At 36.2% G+C, this 27401-nt stretch overlaps 2 protein-coding genes across 4 annotated transcripts in view; one reads left to right on the top strand and one right to left on the bottom strand.

The window, feature by feature from the left end:
* The window catches only part of LOC142335945 (mediator of RNA polymerase II transcription subunit 13-like), a 177974-nt gene that overhangs the window by 120881 nt on the left and 29692 nt on the right, over nucleotides 1–27401 (top strand). For both annotated transcript variants that reach the window (XM_075384355.1, XM_075384356.1), the window contains exons 7-11: nucleotides 4332–4592; nucleotides 4922–5198; nucleotides 6111–6298; nucleotides 18612–19032; nucleotides 23113–23622. In XM_075384355.1, coding sequence (XP_075240470.1) covers nucleotides 4332–4592; nucleotides 4922–5198; nucleotides 6111–6298; nucleotides 18612–19032; nucleotides 23113–23622 — 1657 coding nt within the window. The remainder of the gene's footprint in view (nucleotides 1–4331; nucleotides 4593–4921; nucleotides 5199–6110; nucleotides 6299–18611; nucleotides 19033–23112; nucleotides 23623–27401) is intronic.
* The window catches only part of LOC142335952 (histone acetyltransferase type B catalytic subunit-like), a 182460-nt gene that overhangs the window by 32119 nt on the left and 122940 nt on the right, over nucleotides 1–27401 (bottom strand). The gene's annotated exons all lie outside the window — the stretch shown is intronic.

The raw sequence follows: 27401 nt of genomic DNA on the forward strand, positions 1-27401 counted from the left end.
ATGTTCATGCGTTGCAAAGGTGTTTCAATTTGATTTTGAGCTATTTCTGTCCTTGTAGCCACTTACACACTTTTTAATTGCTCTCAAACGAAGTTTGTAGCAATTATATTACTCCTGTCGGTCTTTTTTAATGCAATTTTTCGCTTGACCGATTTTTCGTCTGACGCTTTTGACTTTTCGTCCTCAAAAACGGGATAAACAGGTACCGCCCAGCGGGCATTAAGTGCTCTTAGAGCCTTTCAGCTCTGTTTCAGCTCAAACTGTTTTGGAGACTTATACTTATCCTATGAAGGGCGGTTCTTAGAGGTTGAGACACCTCCCCCCTGTTGACCCCCACCCCCACTATTGCCTCCACCCCCCACCGCGCTGTTGCCCTCCCCCAACCCAGTGTTGCCCCCCATCAGTCCCGGTGCACCCCCCCCCCCCCCGTCACTAGCTACTGACAAAACCAACCGTTTGCCGGTCATTTGAGAGCAATTTGCCCGACGTTAGTCGGTTATGTTTGAAATCTCTAATTTTTATAGCACTTGGAGGGAGAAGAGTTTTTTTGGTTCGAATTCGTTGTTCTAATGCCTCTTGTGATCTTTTGATTTGATAGTTATTAATTTTGAATTTTTTTGCAGAAAAGTGAGCAATTTTAATCTAATTTGGGCCCTCTTTCATGTTTTTAAGTTTTTTGCCTATCGTCTCATTTTACGCTTTATTGCAATCGTTTTTCTTGTTAACTATTTACTATCGATTTTTTCACTGAAATAAGGCATATAAATTTGTAATTTTATCAGGTTTTTTTCCCTTTTTAGTTGTTGTTTATCTCTCTAAAATGAATTGGATGGGTCAATGATTGAGAACAATTATCTGAGGGCTTTTAAGAACAATCGTTGAGAACTACTGCGTTTGCATTTTTTAGAACTTAATGTTTTATTTTCCTTATTTTCACTATCCCTTTGCCGTTGCGATTCCGTAGTTCTTTTGGTAAAATAAACTGGTTTTTTTCATGTCTTCAGGCTGTTTTAGCAACTGTTGTCTTTTTGTTCCGTTTTACTTTCGCTTTATTGGGAACTCAATAGATACCTGTTGCTTGTAGGTATTTTCCGTTTCCAGTTTACACAGTTTTGGCATTTTAAAGCAACTATTTCTGGAGAAAAGTAAAAGGAGCGAAAAGCGAGTAATTTAAGGTGTGATTTTTTTTTAAAACTGCCTTTACAGTTGACGGAAATTTTGGCGTTTGAACAGATTCTAGCAGGTTATACTTGTGTTCTAATAATTTATGCCCGTTTTTTTTTTGAATTCATCAATGGGTAGTTAATGGTTTTTATGACTCGGTTGGTTTTTATAAAATTTTTGTGTTTTTTTTTAATTTTGTGCCTTAGTTTTTGTTGTCCTGTTCCTTAGTCTCTTTTTTTACTACTATTTGGATGTTTAATGAGGCCTAATAAAAGCTATTCAACAGCTTTTATTGATTTGTAAATAATTCAACTACTTTGTCACAACTTGTTTTGAGAAAATATATTTTTCTGTCTTGCACAGTTTTCTAGTTATTGTCATATTAGTTAGTCTCTTGAATGAACTTTTGCACTGTCTATGAGAAATATTCGAAGCTTTTTATTGGTACATTTCATATCAATCCTTGTTATGATTTGGAACCCATTTTTTTTGTTTTGCCCGTTTTTTGTTGTCACTTAGTCTCGTTAATGGCAGGTTTTCTTGGATTTCGAGCGAGGCGTAATTAACAATTGCGATTTCAGCACTTTTAATTGATATCTAAAGCCTGCAACTAATTTGTCACAACTTGTTTTCAAAAATATCTGATTTTTCGATTGTTAACCAGTTTTGTAGTTATCAGTTGATAGTTCCTGCCTTTTAATATCGTTGATCGCAAGGTTTCGCTGCGTAGCTAATGAGGCACTGTCGAAGCAATTTAATTTCTTCAATTCACGTCTAAACTTTTAACGAGTTTTACACTACTTATTTTCAAAAGATATCAGTGTTTTTTTAAACTTCGCACGTATTTGTTGTCCAGTGACTTAGTTGTGTCAATGAAAGGTCTCCTTGTTTTCAAGTCAAGTTGAAGTTTTTAATTTATCAGAAACAGCTTTAGACCTTAATTTCTTAAGATACGTTGTTTTAATTTAGTGATTGTTGTTTTGTCGTCTTGCTACTTAGACGTAATGACAGCTGTCATGCACTGAATGACAAAAATACAAACACACAACAGTTCAAGATTTATGGTAATAACTAGTAGTTATACTTTCCTTAAGAACAACTGTTTCTTCAAAAGAAATAAGATTTGAATTTTGACCGTTCTCGTTAATGTTTTATTTTTTTCTACTGTTTTTCGCACAATTGGCAGATCTCATTGTTTCTTCTACATGAGTCATGATTCAAGCTATTTGTCCAATGGTTGCAATTGTTAATTAGTGTTTTGACTATGAAACATTTAAGAACATTTTCAATATATCAAATTGATGTCATTGTCTTTATTGTTTGCCTGAAATTTTTGTAGGTTTGTTGCATTATCTTTTGGTTGTAGCTTTTCAACTTTTTATATGCTTTCTAATAAGATGTGCTATGGACTCAGGACTGAATATTGTAGCCTCGTTTTTTAATGATCATTTTTGCATAGGATGTTTGTTTGCTACAAATTTGTTGCTTTGCTTCTAAGTGTTTGTTGCGTCAGTTTTTACTTAATATCTTGTTAATAGTTTCAATGTCTTAACAGTTTTTTTTCTAGAAAAGTTTTGAAAGTTTTCTTTACTTCAAGAAGTTTTTGTACGGAGTCTGACAGTTTCTACTTTAAATTCTTTTAGTTGCTTAATTCTTTGGATGAATAAGGCCAGATGATGTTATGATAGTTTAAAACTCATTATAATAATTAAACACTTCTGAAAACTTTCAAAACAAACCTATTATTATTGTTGAAGTTACTTTCGGTTAAAAAAATTAAGTTAAAACGAAAAACTTCTTGAAGTCGGTGAGCGTGAAGTTTCACTCGCTTAGAAATTTTTTTTTCTAAATGTAAATTGCTCGATCTCTCAAAATCAGCAGTATAAAGAGGAAATCACTCCAAGTGCTACGCTCTTTAATTTTGCTCAGCAGTCAAGCTTCTACAAATTTAAGCACGAATGGCATTTCCTGTTTCAAATTCACTTCAAAATTATTGATTAGAAAGACACGCCTTCAATACTCCCCTTCGAGCAGTAAAAAGAACAGAAATTTCTCTTTTTTGCTCTGATTAATTGCTCTCAAATGTAGTGGTCATTTGTTACTGGACTCTGCTCTGATTGTTTGGTCAATCATGTTCCATATTTTGACATAAATGACCTCGTCAATCAATAAGATGTATTTTTGCGCTCACTTATTAATTGCACTCAAACGAATTTTGTAACAACTATATTAGTCCTGTAGTCTTTTTAATTGCTCTCGAATGAGACGCAATTGCTGTAATCGTGTGTGCCCTTTTTATGCGAATTTTTTTGCTTGATTACGTTTTGCGCTTTTCTAGAACAATCTGAATTCTCAAGTGACTTTTTCACGCACTTCCTGATTTTTGAGTGTTTTCAATTGCTCTCACTCCGAAATAAAGTTTGTTGTTAGAACAAAACCGATCGTTAGAGAGGAGATAACAAGGCCCTGATAGATCAGTGGTTAATATCTCCGCCGAGGTGACAGAATCAGACTCAGGATGTCGGGTTCGAATCCTACCTTCGGCTCATGTTTTTGCACCCATAAAGAAAAATTTAGCTAGGCTACAGCCCCTGAATTTAATTGCGCTGGCTGTCATTCGAAAGCAAGTTTTCCGACGTTAGTGGTTTTCCGACGTTAGCAAGTTTTCCGACGTTAGCTCCAGGTAGCACTCGGAGGGCATTAAGTGGCCGAGCAGCTCTCTTAGCGTCGTACACCTTTTTAGTCTCTAAGTATGCGATTCTCCAAAACTGTTTTGAGGCGACCATTTCATGGTGTGAAAGGCGCTTCTTAATCCTAATATTTTGAGATATGTCTTTGGTGTCTTTTTAAGTAGATGTGAATCTATAAATATGTATCCATAATGTGTTTTCGTGAGTTATGTATATGTAAGTTGGCTGCTCAGTGAGTTCATCTCGCTTTTTGGCAGTTGTTTTACAATAACATGAATTATTATTGATTGTTTAAGTTCTTTTTACCCTTATATATTCTGTCGATTGAGCTTGACACTTGGTATTATATTGAAGCGTACTACGCCCGTTGTTTTAGCGTTTCAAGAGATTGGCCGGAATTGTTAAATGCTCAAGATATTTTCTAGCTAATTTCTCAACTAAAAATGCTGTTCTCTGAATTCGTTTATGCCATTTTAGGACGTTGATTCTCCAGGAAGTGAGGTTAACAGCAACGTCTTTACAAGTAACATGCAACCTAGCATGAACGCCAGTCTAGCTGGTCTGGTGAACGGTAAGCCCAAGACACCAACTCAAATGAACAAAAATGCTACCCAGTTGACGTCTCCCGTAGGTAGTCTCACAACAACAAGGTCCCTAGAGTTGACGAAGGCCGAGTTTGTTGAGAATACTTTTGAGTCTTCGGACGAAGAGGAGATGCCGAGCATTTTAGATTCCGCGGTTAGTATGTAAATTTTGCTGATCAAAGTTTGATAAATACGAGTATTCTTTTCTTCATATATGAGTTGAATCATAAGCTTGTTTTGAGTTGAAAATTGGTGATTCTGGGTTTATTTAAGCGTAATAATTTCAAATTCAATGAATGTTGCTCATTCGCTCCAACATTTTTATTACTAAAATTATGCTACCCATACTAACATTGAATAGCGGGTCGCAATTTAGAGTGATCCAACTTTAGAGGTGACTAAAAATTTAATTCTGTTTAAAGTTAAATCCTAGTCGTTTAATTTTCTTAATTTGCTTGTTAAAACATCAGTATTTGTGTTCAGTACCTGAGCTCTTTCAATGGCGACCAAGACCAGCAGCCACCATCGGTAAAGCAGCCTGACAGTGTCGAACTAGCTAGGATGTTTCCAACCCCACCCTCGAACAACCCCCCGGACATCTGTCCCAATTTGGGCACAAACGTTGCATCATCACCTCAGAACATGAACACAAATTCTCCATTCTTACATCTTAATAACACTTCGGGTGGTAATGATCCGAATAAATTGATGCACGGCTATGGACACATGCTGCAGAATGGATCTGTCGATCAAGGCGCAGGTAAGGTGCTGCCAGATCATATGAGTATGTTCCTTTCCAGTATGTTCATATGCAATTGAAATTCGCGAATTGTTTCCTTTTCTCCCGAGAACAAAGTTTTTGTTTTGATTAACATGGGTGAACAAACGAATGCTTGTTTATAATTATTTTTATGATTTTAATTAATTTCTCAACAAAAATGTTAACATCGAATAATTACAAAATAAACATACATAGAGTAGACAGATAACGGAGTAAGAAGCCTCACTAGAGTTCTGCCCTAAGGAACATCATGAATTTCTATTATTGTTATGCACTGATAATGGTCTGTATAGCCTATTCCGAGGTGTATACGTCTATCACAATTACTATATAGCAGTATTAATGTAAGATATCAGTAATTTTTTGTTATTAATTGCTCTTGAACGAAGTTTGACCATTTTTGCGCTTTTCTTCTAGATCCTTCTTTCACTTCTCAAGTGACCTTTTCACACTTCTGCTCTTCATTTTTGAGTGATTTCTATTGCTCTCACTCCGAAATAAAGCTTGTTGCTGAAATACGATTGCAGCATAGCCACTAACAGGGACTCTCAAACGACAGCCGTGGGAGTGCTTCTGGTGATGGATCGGGAGGTCCATGGTTCGAATCCCGATGTGGTCAACTGTTTTTGCACCCGCCTGTCGTTTGAGAGCAATTCTTCCGACATTAGTCGATTTATGTTAATTCTACTGCGGGAAAAATAAACAGTTCCAAATGGAACCGCAAGTCAGAGTTATTGCTTGTTCAGCTGTTTCGAAATTAAGAAAATGATTAACTGCAAGTCAGACCCATCAAACGCCGTTTCCCTTAAGGACGGCGGTCTCAACGCTTGTTGACCGTGTAGAAACCCGGAGAGGGGTGCCTAAGATCGTTAGACGCTTTTCCGTTTATAGGAATGGCAGATTGGAGTCTGGTATTGGCGGCAGCTGGACTGGAAACGCGGACGCTGGTCGTCCCGGAGAAGGAAAGTAATCCCCCACCAGTCGGCTCCCAGCTAATGGACATCTCCAGCCACCATCACCTCAACTGCAGCGTCCAATCCACAAATTCGTCCAACATGTCACAGTTCTGTGATCTTAACGTACGTTCATCTTATATCACAATCCTACTGATTTAACTTATATCCATATCTGACAGGACGATATTTTCCGAAAAGATGAAAATTGTGAGGCTTATAGGTTGTCATCAGTAAAAAATTTTTCACTCCCGTTCTATAAAAGCAAGCAATCTAAGTTGCATTTCTTCATTGAAACGTATTAGTGTTTTAAGGTGTCTTTTTGGTAAACTTAGTTCCCTTCCAAAATTTCATGAGGGTTTAAAAGTGGGTTGTCAACAGTTTGTGCCGTTAGCATTTGTGCGCATCTGTTTTGGCAAATAGCAATTGTAGCTATAAAATTCTGAGTTTTAAAGCACTTCAAGTTAGTTTTAAGAAAATGCTTATGATTCTGACTACACAATCTGCAGTTATTATTAGTAAATTTGCAGTGCAAACACCCTTAGTAAATGTGCAATTGGTTTGATATTTAGTTGATCTTTGTCAAGCATCGTGGTGCTGAAGTCATATTTCATTAAAAAATGGGAAATATATATACGAGACTGCGTCAATTCCGTTAATTGACGCATAGATATCATTTCCGAAATATTTTTTTGTTTTGAAAACAATGTTAAGTCTGGACACCACAGTAATTTTGTTCGCTTTTAGAAACCTTCGGGTTGAATTTATAAATTGCTCTCGAACGAAGTTTGAAGCAATTATTGTGCTCTTTATTTTCGCAGAGCAATCTAAAATGAACCGAATCAGTATAAAAAACGAAATCGCAATTAGAAAAAGGATAAACTCTTAAAGCCCAATTTTGGATGCCCACTTCTTGAACTATGTACTTATAAGTCTTAGTTATCTTCTCTATTGCTTATTAGTTTTGTTAGACACTACATCACCTCATTATGAAACAGGATAATGTCTAACTACGGAATGACATCAAACTAGTTCCCACTTTTATTTTGGTACAAACATCAATGTGCCAAATATTTGGTACAAATATCAATTTCTTTTCAATTGCTCTCAAACGAAGTTTGTAGCAATTATATGAGTCCTGTTGGTATTTTTTATGCGATTTTTCGCTTGACCGATTTTGTCTGACGCATTTGACTTTTCGTCCTCAAAAACGGGATAAACAGGTAGTGCCCAGCGGGTATTAAGCGCTCTTAGAGCTTTTCAGCTCTGTTTCAGCTCAAACTGTTTTGGAGACTTATACTTATGGTGTGGATGGCGGTTCTTAGAGGTTGAAGACACCTCACTGTTGACCCCCCCTTTTACCCCCCACCGCGCTGTTGCCCACCCCACCCCCTCCCCATCAGCCCCCAGTGCACCCCCCCGTGGCTACGTTCGAACAACCGCTGGCTAAAAACGCGCAATTTTATAGTAGTTTCACAATTTTTTCAAGCTTTTTGAAATTGTTTGTCATTTTTTGAGTTCTTTCAACCCTAGGTGTCAAGGAACCTCCTCTAGGGTTTTTTAAATAGGTTAGTGCATAGTTTCTAGTGGTAGTGGAATGGTTTCAACATTTTAACATCACAAATTTTAGCATTTTTTGACAACATGTGCAATTTTTTTCATTTTTGTGACATTTTTCATTATTCAGGTCTTCCTAGACGCGGGGACCAGAAGACGTCCTTAAGGGTTTGATAATAAGTTACAAATTTTAACGATTTTTTGATAAATCGTTTTTAGGTTTCTCAGCCTCGAGAGCCAACCAACCTCTTCTAGGGTTTGACAATAGGTCACTGTATGGTTTCCAAATGTAATGGAATGTTTTTCAAGATTTCAACACCACTAATTTAAGCATTTTCTTTTTTACAAAACTTGCAATTTTTGTTTCAATTTTTTTGACCTTTGTCATTATTCAGGTTTGTCAGCCTAACAGAAAATCTCCGTTAGGGTTGGATGATAAGTTACCAGAGAATGTTTTTTGGCCATGGAATAGTTTTCAACTTTTTTTATCACAACTTCTAGCAGTTTTTTTATGCAACTTGCAATTTTTTTAAAATTTTTTTGATATTTATTGTCATTAGGGTTTTTCATCCCCAACACAAAATGTCCGTTAGGGTTTAATAATTAGTTGCTTGAAAATGTTTTTTGCAATGGATTAGTTTTCAACTTTCATATCACAAATTTTAGCAGTTTTTTATGCAACTTGCAATTTTTTCAAGTTTTTTGAAGTTTTTTTTCGGTTTGAAGTCATTATTTAGGTTTATTCTGCCTCAAGAGCCACATAAACTTCTCTAGGGTTTGATTATGGGTTACTGCATAGCTTCTAGATGTAATGGAATGTTGTTCAATATTTTAATATCAGCAATTTTTAACAAAAGATTTGCAATTTTTTTCAAGTTTTTTTCAATCTTTTTGAATTTTTGATCATTTTTTCCGGCACCAGGGTCCTAGGGACCTTCTCTAAGTTTGATGATAAGCTGTCGCATAGTTTCTAGAATTCATGGAATGGTTATCATTATTTATAATGAATTTTTTTTCAAATTTTCTGAAAATTAATATTCTGTTCAAAGTTTATGGATCTTTATGAGCCAGTGAAACTATTTAAAACTTGAAATTGGGATACTGGATAGTCTTTTGAGACATTTAATTTTTTAAAAAGATTTTAATATCTTGAATTTTATCAAGATTTTTAAAATTGCAATTGTTTTTAAATTTTTTAAATATTTTTTTTCCTTTTCTGAGTTTAACGATCATTACTGGCCAACGAAGTCTTGCAGATGGGTTACTTGACATAACTCCAAAGACAAAAAATAGTTTTGAAAATTTGCACTGCGAAATCTGGATCCTGTTCTTTTAAATTTTGCAATACTTTTCAAATTTTTTAAAATAGCAGTTTTTTATTTGAATTATTTACTAACAAGGCTAGAAAACAAGGCAAGTTGCAGAGTCGAATCAAGCTAAAAATAGCCTCAATAAGCAGTGGCTAGCTACTGACAAAGCCAACCACTCGCCGGTCGTTTGAGAGCAATTTGCCCGACGTTAGTCGGTTACGTTGCAATCTCTTCGATCCCAATCGGTTACGGGAAACAATGGCCACTATTTTCTGGCAGCCTCTCGGATATGTTACTTATTGTGTTGTAAACGTTGGCTTTTCTGTTCTGTTCAACTATTCTCCTGCATTTTTATTGTTCCGTTGGATCTGATTGAACTAATTTGCATGAGGAGAGTTATAACTTTGAGGCTATGTTATTAGTCTTGTGCTTATGGCTCAAAGAAGCGCAATAGCATTCGAAAGGTTTTTTTTAGTTGAGGCAAGTCGTAACTTGAACTATGACTTTGTTTTAGATCATCGACATCGTTTTAGAACGTTGACTTCTCTTTTGAAACCTTGGACTTCTACAGCAGCTTAATTTCGTATATATGGTAATTGGGAGCTGAGAGTAATATTTAAGGTCGAAAGATCATTTTGAAAAGTTTTCTTACAACAATTAAACTGCAGACACCACCAGCTATTCCAACCCTAACCCCGCTCGCGCCACTTCACCCCTTGCGAACCCAATCAGCTCACCTACCCCCTCTGAACGCAATAATGAAGCAATATTGGGCTTGAGATTTTTTATACATGAGTTATTGATCCCTCTGTTCAGAATGTTGAGCTGACGAATGTAATTAAGACGACTTGATGGTGAAAGTTTAACAATGCAACTCAAAAATACGCCAAATTTAGTTTCATTTCTCAAATTTAGATCATTTAAGTGATCGATAATGAACCACAATATGGTTGGTTTCTTTTTTCTAACACTGAGGCGACTAATCCTATCTAATGAGACTATATTTCAGTCTGAGTATAGTCTACAGTCATGTTTTCCGGTTTAATTTCAATTTTGAGACCTTTAATCGATTTATCTTTCAATCGCATTGAACTGAACAAAATGATGCATTAAAACTGTAATCTGATTGCGCTTTCAATGAAATTTTGGTTTAAAGCCTATCAATGCAAGTAGCTCAGAAATGGCTGGCAAAACTTTTGGAAGAATCCACCTAAGCATTTTTAATGGCAGCGTATTTTAAGTTAATGTGAAGTTTTTTGAGTTAGCAAATCATTCTACAAAAATGTTTCGTAATTTTGATCCAACATCCTGTGATTAATTTTTAACAAGCGTTTTTCCCTTGTAGGATTTGCTTGGAAGAAATTTTCCAATTTTGTCGAGTTTTTAGTCATCAATATGCGGTCATTAACATTTTGCACCGTTGAGCTCAGTAGCGTTTTTGAACTAGTAATATGGGTAAGGTTTTTAGCATAGATGATAAAATGTACCAAAGTGCTCTAATGAGCTTTTGGTGCCAATTGTTTCGAGCTGTCTCATCTATAACTGCTGGATATTGTTGCTGATGCGTTTTTTACATTTTAATTATGTTGACTTATTCTGATGTTTTTGCGTTTGGTTGATTAATTGATATCGGTTGATGCAATTATTGTAGTCTGTCTTTCTTTGCTTGACCGTTTTTTTTTTTCTAGAATACTTTTGCTTGTCCGAGTTACTTTTTCACGCCTGACTTCTTCATTTTTGCGTGATATAAATGGTTCTTTGAAAATGTAAGCTGCTAATTTAGTTCGTGCCAGTTTACTACGAAAGTGCAATTTTTCTAATTTTTTTTTTCTAAGTCCACCTTCAAAAGTTACCAATGGAAAGAGAAGCTATGAAGACATCTTAACAGGCTGCAGACCCCAACCCAACTGATGAAGCAGACTGCAATTAACGAAAGCCCACTTTAGTTGTTTTTTTAATAGCCGCGAAGCGATAGCGGCTATTATTGGAGACATCGTGGTTTTTTACAATTCAAAGAAATCGAATTGTATTGGGAAGCTGTGTTTTTTTTAGGATGTGTTCACACATTTTTCAATGATTTTGATCTTTCAAAACGGGATAAACAGGTAAAGCCCAGCGGGCATTAAGTTTCATTAGAGACCCAAAGTGGCCTTTACTAGTCCCTCGAGTGCTTATAGTGGTGCAGCTGCTGGGATGGCCTTAATTTAAGGTTAAAAGGTCAGTTTTAGGAGTTTTTGGATTCAAAATGGTTCAATTTTTCATGTTTTTTTGTGATTTTTTTTTCAGTTTTTTGTTTGATTAGTCGTAGGTTGAAGTTTTTAAAAGTTGAAGGCATTTTGCTAGACAAAATTACTTGTTATGACCATTTAATGACCTATATGTTTTGGTACTACAAACACAAACTCGCAAAAGGATACTAATTTTTGCAATTTTCAAGTTTTTTGAAAATTTTTGCCATTTTTTGACTTTTTCCAGCTTCAGGGACCAGATAATCTCCTTTAAGGTTTAATAATAGGGCACTGCATAGTTTCTAGTAGCAATGAATTGGTTTTTAACGTTTTAGTGTCTCGAATTTAAGCATGTTTTTTGATAAAATGTGCAATTTTTTTAAAGTTTTTGTGTGCGATTTTTTTTTGAATTTTTTTTTGTCAATTTTTGATATTTGTGCATTCTCAAGTACCAGAAAACCTATTCCACGGTCTGAAAAAAAGTTACTAATGGTTGTTAGTTTCAATGGATTTGTTAGTTTCAACAATTTAGCCATTCGAATTTTAAAAAGTTTTTGTTAAAATTTGCAATTTTTTCAAGTTTTTTCAAAGCATTTGTCTTTCACTCAGTTTTTCTTGCCTCAGTAGCCAGATAACCTCATGCAAAGTTTGGTAGTATGTGATTAAATAGTTGCTTGGGGCAGTTGAATAGTTTCAGCATTTTAATAGCACGAATTTCTATTTTGAAATCTGAAATTTTTTCAAAAAATTATTTCCTATCGATCTTTGAGCCAATGAATTTCTTAAGGCTAGGACTTGGGTTACTGGATAGCCTCTAGAGACACAGAAATGATTCTGAAGATTTTAGTATCGCAATTTTGAGCAACATTTCGTCAAATTTTCCAATAAATTTTTAAATAATTTTCGTCATTTTCGAATTAGTCGATCTTCAGGGGCCAATGAATTCTTTTTCAGGTCTTGCAGAGATAATACTGGACCGATATCAGAAAAAAATTGATTTTAAACATATTTTGAAATAGGTAAAAAGGATCAAATTTTGCCTGAGTGGTAAAAGCTTCAAGAGTCTTAGCAATAAGTATATTTTTGTTTAATTTGTTTGATTATTTTAGTTTCTCAATTTTTAGACGATTTCGTTTGTGTTTTGGCTGGTAATGATCAATTGATCCGCTGGTCAGACAGTTTATTTCTAAGGTTTTGATTCAAATCTTTGAAATGTGTTTCAGGACTTGTTCTGCTATGTTTTTAATTCGTCTGCATCGTTGATTCTTACGACCTGACTTCTTGGAATTGAATTTTGTCAATGACTTCTCTGACTTCTACTGCTTTTCAGTTAAAATTTGTGCACGTCATTACTTCTTTTAGGTCAATTGCGTGACTAACCTCACTCAAAAAATGACTTCTGAATTCACTTATGGAATTTTAAATTTAATGAACATTTACTAGTTAATAGTGTGCATCTAAGTAGTGCCAAAATTATTTGCCTTTTTTCTTGATTATTAGTCTTGAGTTTTTGATTTTGCGTATCAGTTTTTAAAAGCTCTTTTAGGGCATTTTCCTTATAGAACGTATGTGTTATAAAATTGCCAGTCCGAATATAACCTTAAAAGTCTAGTGGTCTATTAAAGGACTGGTGGTCGATCTGTCTATCCTACCCGTTTAGTTGTTTCAATTCGTGGAAGGCAACAAGCGTCTATCGCTGCTATTTTTCGGCAATCCGCTGGCTGTAAGTTTTTCATATAAAAGCTCGTCTAATTTATAGCCGACGTCAGCCTATCAGCGGCCATTATTTAGGCGCTATCCTGTTTTTTAATCCAAAGGATAGCTTTTATTGGTGCTCTGTCTTTTTTGCAAGATGGTTTCACAGATTTATCTATGACTGTGATTGTTCAAAAAGGGATTTAGGTAACGCCCAGGGCCTTTAATTTCAATTAGTGACCCCTAGCTCGCTTCAGTTGCCAAGTGCTTAGAGAGCTCAAGCTGCTGGTAAGGCCTAAATTCAAGGCAAAATTGTCAATTTTTAATTGCTACCAAACGAAGTTTGTAGCTAGCAATTTTTTTATTCTTGTTGGTCGCTTTTATATGCAATTTTTGCGTGACCGATTTTTTGTCTGACCCATTTGACATTTCGTCCTCGAAGATAGGATAAACAGGTAGCGTCCAGCGGCCATTAGGTTCTCTTACAGTCTCACTAGTCTCCTAGTATAAGATTCACAGAAACTGTTTTGGAGACTTATGCTTATGGCGTGAAGGGTGGTTCTTAGCACATCAGCCCCCACCCCGGCACCCCCAGTCCCCAACCCTGCACATCATTCAGTCCGTAAGGGGCCCCGTACAGCCAAAAACCGCCCTCACACCGTTGCCCGCCGTTTTGTTAATCTTTAGGGGCACTCTTATTTTTTCCGGTTATTGGATATGGGTTATGGAGAGTTTCTTGAGACAATGAAATGGTTTTGAAATTATTATTATTACAAAATTTTGCGACTTTTGAGTTAATTCTGCGATTTTAAAGTTTTTGAAATTTTAATAGTTTTTTGTCTGTATCGATCAGGGGCAATTAAACTTTGTTAGGGCGTGAAAATGAGTTTTTGAGTAGTTTATAGACACAAGAAACTGCTTTTGAAGATATAAATATTTTGAGTTTTAGCGACTTTTCAACAAAGAGTTTTTCTACTTTAAAAATTGTAATTTTTCGAGTTCTTAATCTTTCGGGTTAGGGTTATTGGTTATATTTAAACAGCAAAAATTTTGCTGCTAATCTTTTTGGCTGGCATTTTACAGTTGATCTACTCTTCAGCTAGGGTAGTTTTTCAATTCTTTGGAGTTTGCTTCAGAAATTGTCCTGATGTTAAATTGCTCTCAAACGAAGTTTTTAGCAATTATATTAGTACTGTCGGTCTTTTTTAAATGCGATTTTTCGCTTGACCGTTTTTTCGTCTGACGCTTTTGACTTTCCATCCGCAAAACTCAAAAACGGGATAAACAGATAGCGCCCAGCTGTCATTTAGTGCTCTAAGAGCCTTTCAGCTCTGTTTCAGCAGTTTCAACTGTTTTGGAGACTTATACTTATGACGTGAAAGGCGGTGTGAAGGTTGAAGACACCCCCGCTGTTGAACCCCATTATTGCCCCCACCGCGCTGTTGCCCCCACCCCACTTTTGCCCCCTCCCCCTCCCCCTGCCCATCAGCCCCCAGTGCACCCCCCCCCCCCCCCCCCCGTGGCTACGTTCGAACAACCGCTGGCTAAAAACACGCAATTTAATAGTAGTTTTCACAATTTTTTCAAGCTCTTTGAAATTATTTGTAATTTTTTGAGCTCTATCAACCCTAGGTGTCAAGGAACCTCCTCGGGTTTTGTAATATGGTTTCAACATTTTAACAACACGATTTTTAGCATTTTTTTGACAAAATGTGCAAATTTTTTCATTTTTTTGACATTTATTTTTCATTATTCACGTCTTTCCTGACGCAGGGGACAGTAAACGTCCTAATGGGTTTGATACTAAAGTACTGAAAAAATTTCATTTGCCATGGAATAGCTTTCATTCTTTTAATATGACAAATTTCAAATTTTAGCGATTTTTTTTGATAAAACTTGCCTTTTGTTTTTAAAATTTTGGTTATTTTTTAGGTTTCTCTAGCTTCAGGATCCACGTAAACTTCTCGAGGGTTTGATTATAGGTTAGTGCATAGCTTCTAGTTGTAATGGAAACTTTTTCAAGATTTTAATATCAGCAATTTTAAAAAAATGTTTGCATTTTTTTTAAGATTTTTAAGTTTTTTTTGGATTTTTTATTTTCCGGCACCAGGGTCGTAGGGACCTTCTCCAAGGTTTGATGATAAGCTATTGTATGGTTTTTAGAGTTGATGAAATGGTTATCAATATTTCAATGACTCCACCTTTTGCAAATTTTTTGATCAAATTTCCAATTTTTAATTTTTGGAAAATTTTTTTCGTGTTCCAAGTTTAGGGATCGTTGACCCAGTGAAACTATTTAAAGCTTCAAATAGGGATACTGGATAGTCTATTGAGACAATGAAATGTTTTTGAAGAGTGGAATATCTTGAATTTCTGCAAGATTTTGATAAAATTTGTGATTGTTTTCAAAATTTTTGATTAATTTGGCCTTTTCTGAGTTTAAAGATCATTACGAAGCTTTTCAAGTCTTCCAGAAGGATTCCCTGACACAACTCCAGAGACAAAAAATAGTTTTGAACATTTTCACTGCAAAATCTGGAAGCTTTTTTGCAAATTTTAAAAATATCAGTTTTTTTTTCGTTTATTTATTAAAAAGGCTAGAAAACTAAAAATTGCAGAGTCGAATAAAGCTAAAAATAGCCGCAAAATAAACAGTGGCTAGCTACTGACAAAGCCAACCACTCGCCGGTCGTTTGAGAGCAGTTTGCCCGACGTTAGTCGGTTATGTTTTCATTAATTAGTTTTTATCTTTCCATCACATTTTTGTTTTACATAAGTGACGACTTTCACGTTTGTCTTCTGACTTACCTCACTCACTGTTTCTACTGTTTGGAATTTAGAATTATCAGCAAACTTACTCGGAATCAAAAGAAACGGGACCAAATAATAAATGAGTACTGGTATTAGAATTAAGCTTATTTTTCCCCAATTTCGGAACCGAATTAACCAATTGAATCCTCAAAAAAATTAGAACACTGTCGTCAGGTTTTCTCTTTATTTCACGGTGGCTACTTTCCGGCAATGTGCGACTGGTTTACAATTTGTAAAACCTACTATGGAGATTCCGCCATCTGAGACCGATCAAACTTCAAATATTCAAAGTGTATATAGATTTCAGACGAAGTGTTTTTGTGTAATGCTTAGTATGAATATTGGTTCTTATAAATTGTTATTTGCTTAGATAACATAAACCTCACATTAAATATTACTGCATTTGCTGATCTGCGCTGTGTTTGACCGATGTTTTAGTGAGATTTAGGTAAACTGTTCAATGGATTTTTATTCACCTTTGTAATTCACCTTTGAGTCTTAAAGTCAATTCTGTGAGCGGTACAATTAGTTTCTTGTTTTTATCTTATTTTAATTCATTATTTGGACGTAATCGAGGACTTGTCACACTCGTTTTGTGGGAATGTTTTGGATGTTAATATGATTGTTCTACTGATCTTTTTTTTTCGTTTGGCCGATTTAACTTTTCGTCCTGAGAAATGTGATAACTGGTATAGCTCGAGAGAGTTAAGTAGCTGCACAGTTGTGAAATAGCTTGACTGTTCTTCACGTGTACTTTTCAATGAAAATCCTCTCGAGGAGACACTATTTCACTGCTTTAGCTTTGTAGTTTTGGCACGTCCCCTCTACTTTTTTCTGCGTCTAGCTTCTTATATTAAATAACTTAGACCTAAACCACGTAATCCTCAGTCATTTGAATTCAATTTTTTCGACATTGGATGCACATTTGTTGCGTATGTTTAAAATATTCAAGAGATTGAAGGTTGGTTCCTAAAAAATTCAGTCGTGTTTTCCCCGGTCAATTGATCGCAGCTGACAAATGCAAGTTTCTGATTTATAACAGTTAAATCGAGGATTGAGGGCAAAAAACGATGCATAAAAATACCTTTCTTCGGGACGACATGTTTTTCCGTGCTTTATTTTTGTACAGTTTGCCAAAATTTAAAAGACTTTGGGGTAAATATAAAAGTAAATGAAATGGTGTTATTTTTTGGTAATAGCCAGGAAGAGATGGTGGCTATTATTGGTCTCCTTTTTTTCACAATTCAAAGAACATAGTTCTGTGAGTTGTTTTTGTTTTTTTAATTGCTCTCAAACGAAGTTTGTAGCAATAATATTAGTCCTGTTGGTCTTTATGCGATTTTTGGCTTGACCGATTTTTAGTCTGACTCATTTGAGTTTTCGTCCTCAAAAACGGGATAAACAAGTAGCGCCCAGCGGACATCAAGTGCTTTTAGAGCCTTTCAGCTCACTAGTCTCCAAGTATGCGATTCACAGAAACTGTTTTGGAGACTTTTCTTTAAGTTTCTTTTTAGTTTTTATGGTGGTATATAATCTCTAATGACGTCATTTGAAGCACTCCTTAGCGAATTTAAGTACCCCCACCCCGACTGAAGCAGGTTGTATTTCGTGCGCCCACTAGTCGTTCGAGAGAAATTCTTCTGTCGTTACTTGGTAATGTTTTTCTTAGCATGTATGACTTACCTCAATAAAATGACTTCTGCGCTCACTTATTAAATCTAAAGTTAGAATGAGAAACATTATTAGATTTCATTTGAGGTTACCCATGCTAAATAATGATAAAGCTAAATTATTGGAACAACATAAGTATTGAAATGTGATTTGAAATTAAGGATAGAAGTTGAAATCGATATCTCACTTTTTGAACCGCACTTTTTTCTTTGGTCATGGTTGTCTATTTCAAGTAGGACTCTCAGTAGTCTATATCACGGCTATTATCCGACAATTTTAGCCGGCTATGTACTCGAAATTCGACTGTGAAATTTGAAATTGCTTTTGACAAAACGAGATGCAGTTTAGATAGGGGGCTGCCTTTTTTCTATCTGTTTATTTAAATTAAACTCAACAGAAGTATGATTTCACGAACTCAAATTTTTAGCAGGTATATGAAGGTTGCGGTGTCGTTCTCGTTCACAGGATGAACAAATAAAGATCAGATCTTCCAATGTACTGCATATAACGCTACTATCACCAACCAGCAGCTCATTAATTGCTCTTGAACGCAGTTCATAGCAATTATTGTAAACGTGTGTGTCTTTTTTTTATGCAAAGTTTTCGCTTGACGGTTTTGACTTTTCGAGTGACTTTTACGCCCTTGACTTTTTGCATTTCGCGTGATCTAAAATTCTCTCTCAATGACAATTTCAAGCAGCTGAACTCAATTGGCGGCAATTTAATACTAAAAGTCAAATAAAAAGAGCGCCGAAACTGGTGTCATTTTTATACTTTAAATCTTAATAGTGGTATATGTTAACCTCTAATGTGGTTATTTGAAGCCCACTATAGAACTTCTTAGTCCCATTTAGGCTACCCCCCCCCCCCCCCCGACTGAAGCAGGCTGCAATTGATTAGAGCTCCCACTAGTCGTTCAAGAGCAATTCTTCCGACGTTTAGTCGGTTATGTTTAAGAGTTGGTATCATTATTTTCCTATTTCCGGGTCTCTAATTGTTGTCCTGCTGGTGTTGCATATTTCAAAAAAGCGTTTCTTATCTCCTTTAGATTGCTCATCAAAATGTTCTGAAATGGACACATGTACGGCTCGGTAGCACATAAAGTTTTTTTCATGTTTTCTCATCGTATAAAAATGGCAAAGATGTTACTGTGATCGTATGTTTTAGAATACACAGGAAGACGAGTGGACCAGTGTGGTTTCTGTCAAAAAGATGGTTGTTTTTGAGCAGCCAGACGCCTATGATAGACTGTGTCTAGCACCGCCCGTGCTGGAAGAGATTACCCCTTTGGCGACAATGTCCAAACGCAGAAAGTGGGACCTCACAACCGAATCGGCAATCTTCAATCCAAAGAAATTCAGCTATTGCGTTGGAAGGAGGCGTAGGCTTAATGGGAAAACTGAAGTTAAGTCCAGTAGTTCCCCTGATGATATAGGAACCAATCAGAGTAAAGCAATGATGAGTCATTCGTCGCCAGGAGCGAGCGATTCGATGGTGTCGTTAAATACTCCAGCAAACGTATCCTCAGTTACCGGAGTTGGTAGTGCAAATTTGAGTGGACATGAACCAATGTCTGTCCAATTTGGATGTAAGTAACCAGATAATAATGACTGAAGAAGGCTGCGCGTGTTATCTTACCGTTCCGCCGAAGTTAAGTAATTATACAAGTGAATATGATTAGATGAATGAAGTTTTGCTTAATTTTCTATAGCCGTTAGAAGGTAATAAAAGACCAACCGTATTATATAATTTTGACAAATTTTCAGATACCCGTGAGCTTTAACTAATTTCGCTCAATTTTTTTTTTGTAGCAGGCATATTAGTCCTGTAGTTCTTATGAAATTTTTAATACTACCAATTTTTCTGTGTTCATACCCTTCTTTTACCACCTTTCTCCATTAGATAGATAAACTTAGGTTTAAGCTATCGATCAAAATAATTTTTTTGTCATCGCAATTTATATAATAGCCGCAAAGCGGTAGCTGGGGCTGTTATTGGCCTTCTCTTGGTTTTTTTGTATTTCGTCGTCAAGATTTTGTTACGACCATATGACGTCACAATCACTTCAAATCTGCTTTTTGTTCTTCTGTTCATGCAATTTCAACTGAATTGCGTGTAGGACGTCGTTTTTCAATGTTTTTTGTTGATTCGCATTATTAAGTTTTTAGTCACACGTGACTTACATGACTCTCAAAAATTGCCTTCCTCTCTCTGAAATTGACTTTTCTTTAATTCAAAGAGATAAGGTCAAGTGAGTGTGTCACTCTAAATGAAGGTTCTTTGAGAGCAACTAATTGAGGAGGCAATAAGCTAATAAAAGAAGCAATAAGCTAATAGAAGCAGCAACAGATTCTTAATCCAAATATAATATTTCAGCTTTTAATGGAAACATTTTTTTAGTCTGTTTTTGTTAGTTTTTGTTACTATTATTTTGAGATTACAGATCTATGAGCTATTGTGGCTATATTCTGGCAATCGGTCAGGTATGTTTGCCACGAAAGAAGATTTTTATCAAATCTTTTAGATTTTTTGTTGGTCATTGTATAGCAATTTTTCGTACGACTGATTGTTTTTCTGACCATTTTTCAAATGAATGTTACACGCTTGATTTCTTGATTTTTCATTGCCCTCAAACAAAGTTTGTAACAATTATATAAGTTCAGTAGACGTTTTAATGATTGTTTTCTTGGCGGATAACGTGTCTCTTCACTTTGAGACACGTTAACCTCCAAGTGAAAAATTGCCTTAAAAAGACCACTGGACTAATATTATTGCTGCAAACTTCGTTTGAGAGCAATTAAAAATCTATTAAAAAGTACAATTCCCCTCCCCCACTCACTGCTTGATTCTAAAGCAGCTCAACTTAATCGTTTCTGATCTTCAGGGGACAGTGAAAATTCTCTAGAGATTGCATAGTTTCTAGTGGCAATAAAATTGTATTCATGATGTTAATATCACGAATTTAAGCAAATTTTCAATAATTAATAGCCGCCCTCATCTTCTCAGCCGGCTATTATAGCGCTCGTATTTTTTTTTTACTTCGTCGAATAATAAAATGTTTCGCTTTACCTCATTTTGCCGCTTTTTCAACATTTTGCGTGATATCTTTTTGACTTCTCTAGGCTAGTTTCTCTCTTCTCTCATTCTACTAAAAGTGATTTTGAACATCAGTTGATCAGTAAAGCAATTCAAAATGAACAGAGTCAGTATAAAAAATTGAAGTCAGAAGTAGAAACGGGATAAACCCATAAAGCTCAATTTTAGATGCCCGCTATTTGAACGTCGTTCCTATAAGTCTTAGTTACCATCTCTAATGCTTATTGGTTTTGATAGTAGCCCCTGTAGCCTCTCTCTAAGAAACAGAAGTACGTTATGTTCAACTACGAAATGCCATCAAAATAAATCGGACTTAAAAAATGTTTTTGTACAAAAATCTTTTTTTTTCAATATCTTCTATTCTTTCAATCCCAATCATGCTTATTGGAATCAACGGCGGCTATTTTCCGGCAATCTGCCGGGTATGTTTTTCACTTTCTCAGCTATTATTGAAAGGTTTTAATTGTTCTTAAGGTTTCAATTCTTTTGAAGGTCAAAATATGGCAATTTTTTTGAAAAGGTTTGCATTTTTATTCAGTTATTTTGAAAATTTTTGTCAAATTTAGAGAGAATATTTAGTTTTTATGGTTTCAGTTTTTAATACTATTTGTTTTGCCTGTCTCTTTTATCAAGCAATTTTTCGTGATTGCCATTTTTTGCTTTCTTTATTTTTTGGCCGCAGGTCTTGGTGGTCAGCAGGCTGATCCTAAAATTATATGCCCTGTGAATTTTATTTATTACTCTCAAACAAAATTATATGGCACGTGGTCTTTTTATACGATTTTTCGTCTGAACCTTTTAAATTATCATCCTGCAAAACAGGATAAACAGCCTAACGCCTTACTAGTCTCAAAGTATGCGATTCGCCAATACTGTTATAAAACAATTTCATGGTGTGAAGGGCGGTTCCTAATCTTAAAAGTTCAACCCCCGCCCTCATTAGCCTCCGCCCTCAGTCACTAGCGCACTCTCGCCCTAAAGCTAGCGTCCCTAAGGCCCATCTGGCTACTTCTAAAGTCAACCGTTTTCCGGTCGGTTGAGAGCAGTTCGCTGGACGTTAGTTGGTTATGTTTAGTTGCTCTCAAACGAAGTTTGTAGCAATTATATTAGTCCTGTTGGTCTTTTTTATGCAATTTTTTGTCTCAGGCATTTGACTTTTCGTCCTCAAAAACGGGATAAACAGGTAGCGCCCAGCGCGCATTAAGTGCTCGCAGAGCCTTTCAGCTTACTAGTCTCCAAGTGTGCTATTCGTAGAAACTGTTTTGGAGACTTATAATGTGAAGGGCGGTTCTTAAGAGGTTGAAGACCCCCCGTTGCCCCAAACCTCACTGCCCCCCGCGCTGTTGCGCGACCCTACTGCTGCCCACCCGCATCAACCCACCGTTGCACCCCCCCCCCCTGTGGCTAGCTTCTGACGAATTCTGCCGGTCGTTTGAGAGCAATTCGCCTAATTTTGTGAAACCATCTTCGGCTGGCATTGTTCAGTTGTTCTGTTGGACAGGTAGAGTAGTTTTGTATTCAATTGTTAGGATTTTATTTCAGGACTTGCCCTACTATATTTTTGTGTTTTGTCTGACGCTCTTTTTTGAAACTCCTTATAGAAATTTTACATTTGTTCACACACAAAGGTGATAGTCACATTTTTTTGCTGAATGAATTTTTCCTCTCATGAACGGTTTTTGCGCTCGCAATGTCATTTTTCACTGTCTAGCTTTTTGGTCATTTTCGTGATAAGATTTTGATCATACGTGACTTCACTTAATTAAATGACTTATGCATTTTTAAAACTTAAGTTGAATTTGAATTAGTTGAAGATTATAGGTCCCTTATAAAGAGTTATAAAAAGATTTTTGCGGGGTGAATTTTTACAAGTCTCATTAGTTTTTCGCGGAATGTTTTTACACCGTCTTTTGAGCTGCGTCGATAGCTTTTTCAACTTATATCTGTGTCGGTTTCTAACTGTATAATACGATGCGCAGGTCTATTCCGGCAATGTGCATGTTAGGTTAAAATGTTTCCGAATAACAGAAAGGAATTTCAGGAATTTTTTCGACATGGTGGTTCCATTTCCTTCTATTTTGTTTAGAGGAAATTTCCATTTCCTCTAAACTTGTCTATCTGCCAAAATTGAACATGATTTACAAAAATTGTTATCCTTTTTACGCCTTTAGGACAATTTTTGTTCAACGGCACTTGTATTTAAATACGACAAAGATAGTTGATGTTCGATCATATTTTTTTGTTAATTCTATCCACGATCTACCGGTAGGTTATTGGTGTTATTAATGTTGTGATACTGCGAATAGGTTAAATAGTTGACGAAATGAGATTCTCAATAGAATGTTTCATAATTGTTCGTGGTTGAAAGTTCTTTGGGCAAACCATACTAACAGCAACCAGTCCTTAAATTTAATATTTGTCAGGGTTTAATCTCTTTATCTAGCAATAGCGTAGCTATGTTCAAAAATCGACGATGTGCATATGGAATAAGCAAATTTTTACAAAGATTTTTATATTGGCATTTGACGGGTTGCAACTTGTGTACGTGGAAGACCAATCCTCCTTGTTTCAGCTGCGCCCACACCTCAAAGCGTTGTCAACAGCCAGTCGCCTGCGACACCTCACAGCGTGCCCGTCGTGCACACACCAGGAGGCTCCCTCAGTGCTATCGGGGCTCCGTTCAGCCACGGTGCAGCAACCAGCACAACAGACATCAACTCACCTCTCTCATGCCAATCCCTGGCCAGGACTCCATTTGGAGGCCTGTATGGGGGAAGTTCTGGCTATGCTAGCATCGGACCTCTGTCCTGTTCGACTATGAAGCCTCCTGCCTCCATGAGCAGTTTGGGAGGCACGCATAGTTTGCTAGTGAATCTCTACCTCTCAGACAGTCTTCTCAACATATTCACAGATATCAACTTTGACAGTTGTGTCATCTGCAATTGCCACCTGACTATCCAAAGCAAGGACGCATCCTTGTATCTCAGCGGCACCCCAGTGGCACTTGACGCCAGCAAGACCACATTGAATGGAAGCTGCGAGTGCGGATTCAGTGCCTTACGCAATCGGCACCTGGCTGCAGGTCTGTCCTTAAAATTCTAACTAATAAGGCTGAGCTTAACAGATTTGACTGGAAGGAGCAGAATTTCAATAACTATCCCACGTCATCGAGACTCTTTTTGTTTCTCCCTGTGAATTGTTTTTGGTCACAAATGGCAATTTTAATGCAATTTTTCATCGATCATTTTTTATCTGACCGATATCACTATTCGTCCATAAAACCGGGAAAAATTCTGAAGACAGTAGATTGAAGTGGCGGTGCATGTCTTTAAAAGATCTGCTAATTTCTAAAGATACGATTAATCGAAATCGCTGAGGAAGAACTCTTATAATGTTTAACGGGCAAATTTGAACACACTTTTTGCCCGACTCCCAATTTTTGTCTGGAAACCATTTCCTCCATAGTCAGGTACCGATTTTTAATTGCTCTCAAACTATATTTGTAGCAATTATATTAGTCCTGCTCGTCTTTTTTATGCGATTTTTCGCTTGACCGATCTTTCGTCTGTGACCCATTTGACTTTTCGTCCTTAAAACGGGATAAACAGGTAGCAGCGCCCAGCGGGTATTCAGTTTTATAAGAAGCCCTTAGCCGCGTTTAATAGTCTTGAAGTGCTTAGTGTGATGAAGCTACCGGGAAGGCCATAGTCTAAGGTTAAAAGGTCATTTTTAGGAGTTTTTGAGCACAAAATTTTGCAATTTTTCGTGTTTTTTCGTCATTTTTAATAGCCGCCCTCATCTTCTCAGCCGGCTTTTATAGGGCCCCTTTTTGTTTTTGCTTGGTCGAACAAAAAAATGTTTCGCTTTACCTCATTTTGCCGCTTTTTCAACATTTTGCGTGAAATCTTTTTGACTTCTCTAGGCTAGTTTCTCTCGTCTCTCATTCTGCTAAAAGTGATTTTGAACATCAGTTGCTCAGCAAAGCAATTCAAACTGAACAAAGTCAGTATAAAAAATTGAAGTCAGAAATAGAAACGGGATAAACCCATAAAGCCCAATTTTAGATTCCCGCTATTTGAACGTCGTTCCTATAAGTATTAGTTACCTCTCTCTAATGCTTATTGGTATTGATAGTAGCCTCTCTCTAAGAAACAGAATTATGTTCAACTACGAAATGCCATCAAAATAAATCGTACTTAAAAAATGTTTTTGTACAAAAATCTTTTTTTTTCAATATCTATTCTTTCAATCCCAATCATGCTTATATGGAATCAACAGCGGCTATTTTCCGGCAATCTGCCGGGTATGTTTTAAATTTTTTTGTTGGACCAGCCTAAAATTGAGCCTTTTTATAGTTGATAAAGGTCTTTTGCAAGACGTAAGTACTTTTTATGACCTTTTTAGGAGCTATATGTTTTGGTGATCCAAACAAAAGCACGCAAATTTATACTAATTTTTACAAGTTTTTTCAAGCCTATTTGAAGTTTTTTGTCATTTTTTTCCAGTCTCAAGAGCCAAGGAGCCACCTGTAGTGTTTTATAATAGGTTACTGTATAGCTTCTAGGTGTAATGGAATGATTTTCAAGATTTTAACATCACGGATTTTGGCATTTTTTTTTTACAAAACTTGCAATTTTTTGACAGTTATTGTCATTATTCAATTTTTTCCAGACCCAGGGGCCAGAAAACCTCCTCATAGATTTGATAAGTTACTGAAAAACTTTCATTCACCATGGAATAGTTTCAACTTCTTAATATCACAAATTTTAGCAATTTTTTTTATAAAACTTGCAATTTCAAGTTTTTTTTGAAAAGTTTCAACATTTTTAGGGTTCTCCAGCCTCAAGAGCCGAGGAACCTCATCTGGGTTTCCATAATAGGTTACTGTATAGTTTCTAGATATAAAATCAGAATTTTAGCATTTTTTGACAAAACTTTCAATTTTCATTTTTTTTTACATTTGTTGTCATTATTCAGCCTCAGGGGTCAGAAAACCTCCTTAAGGGTTTGATAATAAGTTACTGAAAAATTTTCATTGACTATGGAATAGTTTTCAACTTTTTGATATCACAATTTTATAAACTTGCTCTTTTTTCAAGTTTTTTTTAAAAGTTTGACGTTTTTTAGGTTTCTCCATTCTCAAGAGCCAAGGAACCTCCTCTGGGTTTGATAATAGGTTACTGCATAGTTTCTAAATGTGATGGAATGTTTTTCATCATTTTAACATAACGAATTTTGGCAATTTTAAAAAACTAGTTTCAAGTTTTTTGATTATTTTGGTTTTTTTCAGCACCAGGCGGGAATTCTTCCTTCGAGGATTGATAATAAGCTGCTGCAGTTTCTAGAATCAATGGAATGCTTATCAATATTGTAATGAATCGAAGTTTTTAGCATTTTTTGATGACATTTAATTTTTTTCAAATTTTCGAAAAATTGTCCTGTTCCACGTTTATGCATGTGAAACTTTTTAAGGCTTGAAATAGAGGGATACTGTATAGACTCTTAATACAATGAAGGTCTTTTGAAGACATTAATATCATGAATTCCAGCAAGATTTTAACGATAGTTACTGACCAAAAAAATTTTAAGTCTTGATGATTGGTTACATGACAGAATTCTAGAGACAAAAATGGTTCTTTTCACTGCGAAATATGGAAACTTTTCTGATTTTTTGTACTTTCAGTTTTTTTCTATATGGTTCAATTACTAACAAGGCTAGAAAACTAGAAGTTGCAGAGTCGAATCTCATCATTAAAAGTATTCCTGGCTCTCTCTCTCGCTCTTTTTGGGGTTTCTTTCTTTCCCTCTCTCATTCACGTCTTATCTCACACACTATCTCTCTCTCTCTCTCTCCTTAACTCTTTTGTTGATGCTGCACTTCAGCTGCTGTTATGTGGCGTGATGTCATCGTCTATTATCCTCACCCCTCTCTCATTCACGTCTCTCATTCACGTCTTATCTCACACACTATCTCTCTCTCTCTCTCTCTCTCTCCTTAACTCTTTTGTTGATGCTGCACTTCAGCTGCTGTTATGTGGTGTGATGTCATCGTCTATTATCCTCACCTCAAGCCCCTTCAATTAAACTAAAGCTAGCTTCACTTAACCGTGGCTAGCTGCTGACGAAGCCAACCTCTCGCCCGTCGTTTGAGAGCAATTCGCCCGACGTTAGTCCGTTAGTCGGTTATGTTCGTATTTTTGTCTGACCATTTGTCTCTTTGTCCTCAAAAGGGATAAGCAGGTAAAGCCTCGAGGTCATTATGTTGTAAACAGTTTTTAATCTCGTCACTGGTCTCTAAGTGTACAAAAATCCGAAGCCAAGGAAAAAAGAAAAATCATTGTGTCAGAGGCAGCACATCCCACCCCTGATTTCTTCCCTAACCCGAACGCTCAACCCGCATGATATCCCTCTCCCATTTAAGCTGAAGCTAGCCTCCCTAAGCTCAAGCTAGGTTCTACAGAAGCCGGCCGCGCGCGAGTTGTTTGATAGCACCTCGCCCTCTTTTAGTAGGTGATGTTTAATTGCTCCCAAAAGAAATTTTTTTGCTTTTTTCGCTCGACCGATTTTTCGTCTGAGCATTTTTGCTTGTTGTCCTCAAAAATGGGATGAACAGGTAAAGCACGGTAGGCATTTAGTGGCTGACCAGCTCTCTGAGAGCGTTACGCCGTAATAGTCTCTAAGTATCGATTCACCAAAACAATGTCACCAGTTGACTTTTTATATTTCAGTGATTTCTTCTGCTTTGCAGTTAATATTTTTGCATGTGACGTCATTTCTGCTTTTAGGTCAATTGCGTGACTTGCCTCACTCAACTTCATATTTTAGGAACATTTACTATTTAATAGTGTGCATCTAAATAGT

This window comes from Convolutriloba macropyga, chromosome 3, assembly GCF_964194025.1.
Source record: "Convolutriloba macropyga chromosome 3, txConMacr16.3, whole genome shotgun sequence".
Taxonomy (NCBI): Eukaryota; Metazoa; Xenacoelomorpha; order Acoela; family Convolutidae; genus Convolutriloba; species Convolutriloba macropyga.